Source organism: Salmo salar, chromosome 03, assembly GCF_965601325.2.
Source record: "Salmo salar chromosome 03, fSalSal1, whole genome shotgun sequence".
NCBI lineage: Eukaryota > Metazoa > Chordata > Actinopteri > Salmoniformes > Salmonidae > Salmo > Salmo salar.
The window spans coordinates 4,928,883-4,940,000 of NC_138293.1; the positions used below are offsets into that span (position 1 = coordinate 4,928,883).

The following is an 11,118-nucleotide window of genomic DNA, read 5'->3' on the forward strand; positions in this document are numbered from 1 at the left end:
TGTAACCTGTAACACACCTCGTTTATCCTCCTCAGGACATTAAACGGCCCCACAAACCGCGGACCCAGCTTCCGGCAGGGCAGGCGGAAAGGCAGGTTCCGGGTCGAGAGCCAGACTCTATCCCCCGGGTTAAACACGGGGGCGTCACTGCGGTGGCGGTCAGCGCTCTCCTTGTGTCGTTCGCTCGCCCTCCTTAAGCATTCCTGGACCGCGTTCCAGGTCTCCTGAGAGCGCTTGACCCATGCCTCCACCACAGGAGCCTCTGTCTGGCTCTGTTGCCATGGCACCAGGACTGGCTGATACCCCAGCACCACCTGGAAGGGTGACAGGTTAGTGGAGGAGTGGCGCTGAGAGTTCTGGGCCATCTCAGCCCATGGCACAAACTGCGCCCACTCCCCTGGCCGGTCCTGGCAATACGACCGCAGGAACCTGCCCACATCCTGGTTGATGCGCTCTACCTGCCCATTACTCTCGGGGTGGAACCCCGAGGTCAGGCTGACCGAGACCCCAGCCTCTCCATAAACGATTTCCATACCCTGGACGTAAACTGGGGACCCCGATCAGATACGATGTCCTCGGGCACCCCATAGTGCCGGAAGACGTGGGTGAACAGGGCCTCCGCGGTCTGCAGGGCCGTAGGAAGACCGGGCAAAGGGAGCAGACGGCAGGACTTAGAGAACCTGTCCACAACGACGAGGATCGCCGTGTTCCCCTGAGACGGCGGGAGATCCGTAAGGAAATCCACCAAGAGGTGAGTCCAGGGCCGCTGTGGAACGGGGAGGGACTGTAATTTCCCTCGAGGTAGGTGCCTAGGAGCCTTACACTGAGCGCACACTGAACAGGAAGAGACATAACGCCCAACATCCTCAGCCAAGGTGGGCCACCAGTACCTTCCCTTCAGGCCCCGCACTGTCCGTTCCACCCCAGGATGACCCGAGGAGGGTAGAGTATGGGACCATCGGATCAGGCGATCGCGAACACCAAGCGGAACGTATTTCAGACCCGCGGGACACTGAGGTGGAGTGGGTTCCGACCGACCCGCCCGCTCGATGTCCGCATCCACCTCCCATACCACCGGTCCCACCAGACAGGAGGCGGGGAGTATGGGAGTAGGATCAATGGTCCGCTCCTCGGTGTCGTAGAGACGCGACAGTGCGTCAGCCTTCCGGTTCCGGGAACCTGGAATGTACGAGAGAGTAAAGTTAAACCTCATAAAAAACATGGCCCACCTTGCCTGACGGGGATTAAGCCTCCTCGCTGCCCGAATATACTCCAGGTTACGGTGGTCGGTCCAGATGAGAAAAGGGTGACGTGCCCCATCAAGCCAATGTCTCCACACCGTCAAAGCCCTGACCACGGCTAACAGCTCCCGGTCCCCCACATCATAGTTGCGCTCCGCCGGGCTCAGCTTCTTAGAAAAGAACGCACATGGGCGGAGCTTCGGAGGAACGCCCGAGCGCTGCGATAGCACAGCTCCTACCCCAGCCTCGGACGCGTCCACCTCCACTATGAATGGCAAAGAGGGGTCCGGATGCGCCAGGACAGGTGCATTGGTTAACAGAACCTTCAGACGATGGAAGGCTCTGTCAGCCTCTGCTGACCATCGTAGCCGCACCGGCCCCCCCTTCATCAGTGAGGTAATGGGAGCTGCCACCTGGCCAAAACCCCGGATAAACCTCCGATAATAATTAGCGAACCCCAAGAATCGCTGCACCTCCTTCACAGTGGCTGGGGTTGGCCAATTACGCACAGCCGTCACGCGGTCACACTCCACCTCCACCCCGAGGTGGAAATGCGATATCCTAGAAATGAGACGGCTCTTTTGAAGAACTCACATTTCTCCGCCTTGACGTATAGGTTATGCTCCAGCAGCCGCCCAAGCACTTCACGCACCAGGGACACATGCTCGGCGCGTGTGGCGGAGCAGATCAGGATGTCATCGATGTACACCACCACACCCTGCCCGAGCATGTCCCTAAGGACCTCGTCCACAAAGGATTGGAAGACAGCGGGAGCATTCTTTAACCCATACGGCATGACGAGGTACTCATAATGGCCCGATGTGGTACTAAATGCGGTTTTCCACTCATCTCCATCTCGGATACGCACCAAGTTATACGCACTCCTGAGATCCAATTTCGTGAAGAAGCGCGCCCCGTGAAATGACTCCACTGCCGTAGCAATGAGAGGTAGCAGGTAACTGAAACCCACTGTGATAGCATTTAGACCTCTATAGTCAATGCACGGGCGCAGACCTCCCTCCTTCTTCTTCACAAAAAAGAAACTCGAGGAGACGGGGGATTTAGAGGGCCGAATGTATCCCTGTCTCAAAGAATTCATCGATGTATGTATCCATAGCCACTGTCTCCTCCTGAGACAGAGGATACACGTGACTCCTAGGAAGAACAGCGTCAGCCTGGAGGTTTATCGCACAATCCCCTCGTCGATGGGGTGGTAATAGAGTCGCCTTCGTCTTACTGAAAGCGATAGCCAAATCGGCATACTCTGAGGGAATGTGCACGGTGGAGACTTGGTCTGGACTCTCCACCGTAGTCGCACCGATGGAAACTCCTATGCACCTACCTGAGCACTCCCTCGACCACCCCGTTAGAGCCCTCTGCCCCCACGAAATCTGGGGGTTGTGTGTGGCTAGCCAGGGGATTCCCAGTACCACTGGAAACGCTGGGGAGTCAATGATGAACAGGCTGATACGCTCCACATGACCCCCCCACGTCTGCATAACCAGTGGCACGGTGACCTCCCCTACTTGGCCTGACCCTAGCGGTTGACTATCTAGGGCGTGCACGGGAAAGGGGTGGTCCAGCTGAACCCGGGGAATCCCTAACCTCTTAGCTAACCCATGGTCCATAAAACTCCCAGCTGCACCTGAATCGACTAGCGCCTTATACTAGAAGTGAGGGGAAAAATTAGGAAAACAAACGGAGGTGTACAAGTGGTCGACAGGGGGCTCTGGGTGTGGCTGGTGCGGACTCACCTGGGGGGTCGAAGCAGTGCTCTGCCTGCCCTCCGAACTCCCGGAGGGACCTCTCCAGCACCGGTCCACAGTGTGTCCTCTGCGCCCACATCGGGTGCAGGAGAGACCCCCCCTCCGGTCCTCCTCGATGCAGCCCCCCCTATCTCCATGGGCTGTGGAGCGGGAGGACCGGGAGGCGGAACGAACAGGCCCCGACTGGAACGTCCCCGGGCAGCCAGCAGGTTGTCCAATCTAATGGACAAATCCACCAGTTGGTCCAGAGTGGAGGTGTTGTCCCTACATGCCAGCTCCCGGCGGACGTACTCGCGAAGGCTGCACCTATAGTGGTCTATCAGGGCCCGCTCGTTCCACCCCGATCCAGCGGCGAGAGTCCGGAATTCCAACGCGAAATCCTGAGCGGTCCTCGTCTCCTGTCTCAAATGGAATAGTAGCTCACCCGCCGCCCTGCCCTCCAGGGGATGATCGAAAACCGCCCGGAAGCGGCGGGTGAACTCAGGGTAGTCACCCTGGGCCGAGTCTGGACCATCCCAGACCGCATTGGCCCATTCCAGGGCTCGACCCGTGAGACACGAGACGAGGACGCTCACCCTCTCTTCGTCAGAGGGAGGGGGGCGGACGGTCGCCAGGTACAGTTCCAGTTGGAGGAGCAACCCCATGCACCCAGCGGCCGTCCCATCGAACTCCCTGGGAGGTGAAATCCGGATCCCGCTGGCACCCGCTTCAGTGGATGTGGGTAGGGGCGCAGGGTGAGGGACCGGAGCTGGTCCGGCTGGGGAGGCACCTCTCTCCCATGTCTCCAACTGGGCCAACACCTGATCCATGGCCGAGCCTAGGCGGTGGAGGAGGCCGGCATGTTGGGAGACCTGCTCAGCCATGGATGGCGCTTCTGCTCCTGCTGACTCCATAAGTGTTCGGTGCGGGATTCTGTCACGTCTGATTTGGACTGGCGTAGAGGCGGAATCAGATGCAGGAGACAGAGGTGCTGGAGGTGAGTGTCTTTTAATAAAACTGACACACACAAACGCCGAAAAGCACAGGGCGCTATACAAAGTTCGCCTGGGAGAAACACTTTCCCATAAAACACAAAATATATATTCCACGGCACAAAAGGCAAGGAGCGCAGCCCGGTAAATCCTTCGACAAAACTGTCGGAAAACACAACGTGGACAATAAACAATCCCGCACAAAATCCCAACTGAAAACACACATTAAATAAGCCCCCACTAATGACATACACAAAACAGGTGCGAGATAGACAGATAGACAGACAAAACCAAAAGACACAGAAACAACGATCGGTGGCAGCTAATAGGCCGGCGACGACGACCGCCGAGCGCCGCCCGAACGAGGAGGGGCGCCACTTTCGTTGGATCCTGTGACATTACCATACCTATGAGCCAATCTGTTAAACACAGCCATCAGGTGCACAAACACACGATTGCTCAATTGTAGACACACCAATCAGGTTTAAGCACTAAAAAAATGCAGCAGGTAGGTTCACCTGCCTTCACCCAAAATGGAAGGAGTCAGAAGAAGAGTGAGGGTGAGAGGAGGAGTACACAGAGGAGGAGAACACAGAGGAGGAGAAGGAGGAAGAGGAAGAGGCAGAGGCCGGGCCAGAGGTCGAGGAAGACCTGAAGCAGGAGGAGAACGTGCACAAAGAAGAAGAGGACCAAACTTATCAAATGACATTCGTGCAACACTAGTGGACCGTGTTGTGAACCACGGATTGACGCTGAGGGAGGCTGGACTGAGAGTTCAGCCAAATCTTAGCAGATATACCAGTGGCATCTGTCATAAGGACTTTTCGACCGGAAAACAGGTAAAAGAAGATCTGTCTACAGTTACAGTAATCAGCCGCTTATTGTATGCACCATATCAGCACTTGGGATACCCCTTCCTGTGACATTGTACAGTAAGTTACATGTATTATTCTCTGCATAGGATTGAGGGTCGGGAACGACAAGGAGGAAGGGGGCCCATATTCACGCAAGAACAAGAGAGGTAATAAACATGGTTTTGGCTAATAATGCTATCAGGCTCAGAGAACTACAATCCAACATTATCGGTGACCATGCCATTTTCAATAATGTCCATCAGGTCTCTCAGTCAACACTGGCACGCATCCTGAAAAGACATCAGGTTCAAATGAAAACAACTTTATCGAGATGCCTTTTGACCGGAATTCAGAGAGGGTCAAACGGCTGCGGCATGAGTATGTGGAGGTTTGTATTGTTCACTTTAGCACTGTGATGTTGCATACTGCACACATGACTTTTTTACATTGACTGTATACTAGACCTATCCTGAACTACACAATCTTGTCTTTCGCTGTATTTCAGGGAGTTTTGCAGATGGATGCAATCCTGCATGAATTCATATATAGATGAGGCAGGGTTCAACCTCACAAAAGCAAGAAGGAGAGGCAGAAATATCATTGGCCACAGGGCTATAATCAATATCCCAGGGCAACGTGGGGGTAACATCACCCTTTGCGCTGCCATTTCACAGCATGGGGTTCTCCTCCGTCATGCCAAAATGGGCCCTTACAACACACCTCACATTCTCACATTTTTTGGACCGATTGCACCACATCGTCACAGCAGGTAATGAAATGCACCAGATGCAATACACTGTCATCTGGGACAATGTGTCATTCCACCGCTCTGCTTTGGTCCAGAACTGGTTTCAACACCATCCACAGTTGACAGTACTATACCTTCCACCATACTCTCCGTTTCTAAATCCTATGGAAGAGTTTTTCTCTGCATGGCGGTGGAAGGTTTACGATCTCCAGCCCCAAGCTCAGGTACTCCTCATTCAGGCCATGGAGGACGCCTGTGACCAAGTCGACGCCGCAAGCTGTGCAAGGATGGATTCGACATTCGAGACGGTTCTTCCCGCGTTGTCTTGCTAATGAGGATATTGCTTGTGATGTTGATGAAATTCTCTGGCCAGATCCAGCTAGGCGAAGAGATAATGTATAGTATTAGTTTACTGTAGTTTTTTCTGTACAATATTGTCAGTTTTTTTTCAGATAATTTTTTATGTTTGTTGTTGTTGTTATTTACTGTAATTGTAACCTGTACTGGATACGGTATTTTACGTTTGTCTGTTTGCTGAGCTAACAGTGTTAGCTAACTACTACTGTAGTAGCATGAAAACTGGGACGTGTTTTGTTGAGATTCTCCATGTTGACTGATTTGGGTATATGGAGAGAAATAAATGATATTTTCCTCAGTCTGCAGCATTGGTCTTGTGTAGTGTTTGTATAGTTGCACTTTCTCTGTTTACTTCATTTACAGAACTCTAATCACTGACAATTAGACTTGCTAAAAGTGTTTTAGGTTAGCAACAGCAGTGTGTAACTGGTTCAAAAAGATTGAAGTCATATGAAATGTGTGTGTTTGGTACGGTAACAAAATATTGTTTTTATGAAGTCGTGTATAGTTTTGACAAACGTGTTCCATTTTGCAAATGATCTGAAGTGTTGTGCTACTTTGGTGTAGGGTTGTGCTAATTGTGTGTAGTGTTTTGACAAACCGGGCCCTGTTTTCAAAATTGTGCAATAAACAATTGAAAAAATAACTGTAATATGGATATAAGGTGAATGTACCAATTTGTAAGTCGCTCTGGATAAAAGCGTCTGCTAAATGACTTAAATGTAAAATGTAAATGTAATATGAAGTATTCTAGACTGCTATTCTGACTCTCCCCACTAGATGTCCCTATAACATCACGTCTTACAGTAACATATTTAACTGTACGGAAAGGACACTGGCAACAGATCACATCCTTTATTTACATTTCATGTCATCGCGTTAAGCTGAAAGAAAGAAAAACAACACCACCACCAATAATTTTTATACTGTAGCTACATTTATGTTCTAGTGGAATTTATCTGTCATAAAATATGACCCCCCCCCCCAAAAAAAACACATGCTCACAACAACACAATCAATCAAATCAATAAACCCATAAAAGATGAGTCACTTAAACTGTCATTCACCATTATTACATACAGACTGCAAATAAATAATGTACAGAGATATTTACAATATGCACAACTAGAAACACAATGGAAAATGCACAACAAACAAAAAAAGTTGTGGATCCCTCGAAACAGGGAGGATAGAAGGTAAAATCATAGCCGCCGGCCCACCCGTTACAGACCCATTGACCTGAACGGTGATCTCCGATCTAGTGATTCTATTTCTACGGTTGTGCCGACTCCTTCCCTTTTCTGATGGCATAAACCGTTAACCACAATAATCCATCTTGAATTTTCCTATTTTGCAGGACATACAGTACAGTAACATTTAGGCATTTTAACTTCTAGTAAAACATGATTTGGACGGAAAGATATATATATATATATAAAATGAACACGTTACGTACAGAATAGACCACATTCCACAAGAAATGGGAAAGTATTGATGCATGTTGTTGTTGTTGTCATCCGATGAGGATATAAAGGCAAAGAAAAAACCACAGGAACACAAGCGAGAGAGAGAGAGAGAGAGAGAGACAGAGAGAGAGAGAGAGAGACAGAGAGAGAGAGAGAGAGAGACAGAGAGAGAGAGGGGCACCCTGTCCCCAAAATTGACCCCTAGACAATTCTCTGCTAACCCCTAGTCACGGTGTTGATCTGTGAGTATTGAGCAGGTTTATTAAGCTGCATAGCAAAAGGTGGAACTTTTACCATGTCACTTACACATACATATCCTCTCTAATCTACACGTGTCTAGAGTTAGAATCACAATCTCTTTTATCAGATAGGTATATTTACAGTAGAAAGGGTCTAGGGTGTAGGGATCAGAGGTTGGTTTGGAACAGGCCGAGGGTTCCAGATAAGAGGTGATTCACTGCAGTGTAAAAACATTATGCTTCTGTATCAGTCCTGATGGCAGAAAGACTAGAGGCCGATATTTTTGAAAATATTTAGGAACTGTATCCTTCCCGATGACAGATACTGATGGAAATATATAGAGACTGTTTCCTTCCTGACAGCAGATAGACAGATACTGATGGAAATATATAGAGACTGTTTCCTTCCTGACAGCAGATAGACAGATACTGATGGAAATATATAGAGACTGTACACCTCATTTCTGTTACTTCCTCAATCGGCTAATCAAACTAACACAGAGAGAGAGAGAGAGAGGAGAGAGAGAGAGAGAGAGAGAGAGAGAGAGAGAGAGAGAGAGAGAGAGAGACAGAGAGACAGAGAGACAGAGAGAGAGAGACAGAGCTCTGCGTGTGTCTGTGTGCTTGCTGTGTTGCCTTGCTCCAGTTGTTTGACCATGATAACACCAGTCGGTCTGTGCTGCAGTCTTTTGTAAAGTCCAAAACCCCTTCAGTCCAGTCTAGATCTGCATCCAGGCTCAGCCTGCTGTTCAGTGTTCTAGTACTCCAGAGGCACTTCATAGCAGAACTTGTACTGATCCTGTAGAACAGAAATAAACAAGGGCTGGTATTCTTCACCACTGATCTGATCTAGGCTACATAAAACACTGATCTGATCTAGGCTACATAAACACTGATCTGATCTAGGCTACATAAACACTGATCTGATCTAGGCTACATAAACACTGATCTGATCTAGGCTACATAAACACTGATCTGATCTAGGCTACATAAACACTGATCTGATCTAGACTACATAAACACTGATCTGATCTAGACTACATAAACACTGATCTGATCTAGGCTACATAAAACACTGATCTGATCTAGACTACATAAACACTGATCTGATCTAGGCTACATAAACACTGATCTGATCTAGGCTACATAAACACTGATCTGATCTAGACTACATAAACACTGATCTGATCTAGACTACATAAACACTGATCTGATCTAGGCTACATAAACCACTGATCTGATCTAGACTACATAAACACTGATCTGATCTAGGCTACATAAACACTGATCTGATCTAGGCTACATAAACACTGATCTGATCTAGGCTACATAAACCACTGATCTGATCTAGACTACATAAACTCTGATCTAGGCTACATAAACACTGATCTGATCTACGCTACATAAACACTGATCTGATCTAGGCTACATAAAACACTGATCTGATCTAGGCTACATAAACACTGATCTGATCTAGGCTACATAAACACTGATCTGATCTAGGCTACATAAACACTGATCTGATCTAGGCTACATAAACACTGATCTGATCTAGACTACATAAAACACTGACACACTACATTGAACAGGATATTGTGCTTTCTTGTCATGACTTGACACTGACCCTATGAGTTGGCAAGACAGCACAATCTGGGACCAGGCTAGGAGAGAGGACTTAGTACCATACCAGTAGGTCATCTGTAGTGTTAATGATTACAGAATGTGTTTTCCTAACAGTAGGTCATCTGTAGTATTAATGATTACAGAATGTGTTTTCCTACCAGTAGGTCATCTGTAGTATTAATGATTACAGAATGTGTTTTCCTACCAGTAGGTCATCTGTAGTATTAATGATTACAGAATGTGTTTTCCTACCAGTAGGTCATCTGTAGTATTAATGATTACAGAATGTGTTTTCCTACCAGTAGGTCACCTGTAGTGTTAATGATTACAGAATGTGTTTTCCTACCAGTAGGTCATCTGTAGTATTAATGATTACAGAATGTATTTTCCTACCAGTAGGTCATCTGTAGTATTAATGATTACAGAATGTGTTTTCCTACCAGTAGGTCATCTGTAGTATTAATGATTACAGAATGTGTTTTCCTACCAGTAGGTCATCTGTAGTATTAATGATTACAGAATGTGTTTTCCTACCAGTAGGTCATCTGTAGTATTAATGATTACAGAATGTGTTTTCCTACCAGTAGGTCATCTGTAGTATTAATGATTACAGAATGTGTTTTCCTACCAGTAGGTCACCTGTAGTGTTAATGATTACAGAATGTGTTTTCCTACCAGTAGGTCATCTGTAGTATTAATGATTACAGAATGTATTTTCCTACCAGTAGGTCATCTGTAGTATTAATGATTACAGAATGTGTTTTCCTACCAGTAGGTCATCTGTAGTATTAATGATTACAGAATGTGTTTTCCTACCAGTAGGTCATCTGTAGTATTAATGATTACAGAATGTGTTTTCCTACCAGTAGGTCATCTGTAGTATTAATGATTACAGAATGTGTTTTCCTACCAGTAGGTCATCTGTAGTATTAATGATTACAGAATGTGTTTTCCTACCAGTAGGTCACCTGTAGTGTTAATGATTACAGAATGTGTTTTCCTACCAGTAGGTCATCTGTAGTATTAATGATTACAGAATGTGTTTTCCTACCAGTAGGTCACCTGTAGTATTAATGATTACAGAATGTGTTTTCCTACCAGTAGGTCATCTGTAGTATTAATGATTACAGAATGTGTTTTCCTACCAGTAGGTCATCTGTAGTATTAATGATTACAGAATGTGTTTTCCTACCAGTAGGTCACCTGTAGTGTTAATGATTACAGAATGTGTTTTCCTACCAGTAGGTCATCTGTAGTATTAATGATTACAGAATGTGTTTCCTACCAGTAGGTCATCTGTAGTATTAATGATTACAGAATGTGTTTTCCTACCAGTAGGTCATCTGTAGTATTAATGATTACAGAATGTGTTTCCTACCAGTAGGTCATCTGTAGTATTAATGATTACAGAATGTGTTTCCTACCAGTAGGTCATCTGTAGTATTAATGATTACAGAATGTATTTTCCTACCAGTAGGTCATCTGTAGTATTAATGATTACAGAATGTATTTTCCTACCAGTAGGTCATCTGTAGTATTAATGATTACAGAATGTATTTTCCTACCAGTAGGTCATCTGTAGTATTAATGATTACAGAATGTATTTTCCTACCAGTAGGTCGACCATGTTGGGTTTGTTGTTCCTCAGTGTTTTGACGGCGTGGAAAACGTCTACAGAACGTTGATGTTGTAACATCTCACACACGATGCTGATGGCACAGAACGTCCCACTGCGACCTCCTCCGTTACTGCAGGGAGGGAGGGAGGTGGGGGGGGGGGGGGGGGGGGGTAGAGAGAGAGAGAGAGAGAGAGAGAGAGAGGAGGTGAAACAGATAGATATGTCATGAATAGAG

The 11,118-nt window shown here is 47.1% G+C and overlaps 1 protein-coding gene across 5 annotated transcripts in view; it reads right to left on the reverse strand.

Annotated features, from left to right (window-relative positions):
- Positions 1–6,777: 6,777 nt before the first annotated feature.
- The window catches only part of LOC106596771 (receptor-type tyrosine-protein phosphatase mu), a 300,100-nt gene continuing 295,759 nt past the window's right edge, over positions 6,778–11,118 (reverse strand). For all 5 annotated transcript variants that reach the window (XM_082973221.1, XM_082973223.1, XM_082973222.1 and 2 more), the window contains 2 exons: positions 10,878–11,013; positions 6,778–8,441 (listed from right to left, as the gene is read on the reverse strand). In XM_082973221.1, coding sequence (XP_082829347.1) covers positions 8,400–8,441; positions 10,878–11,013 — 178 coding nt within the window. In that variant the 3' untranslated portion in view covers positions 6,778–8,399. The remainder of the gene's footprint in view (positions 8,442–10,877; positions 11,014–11,118) is intronic.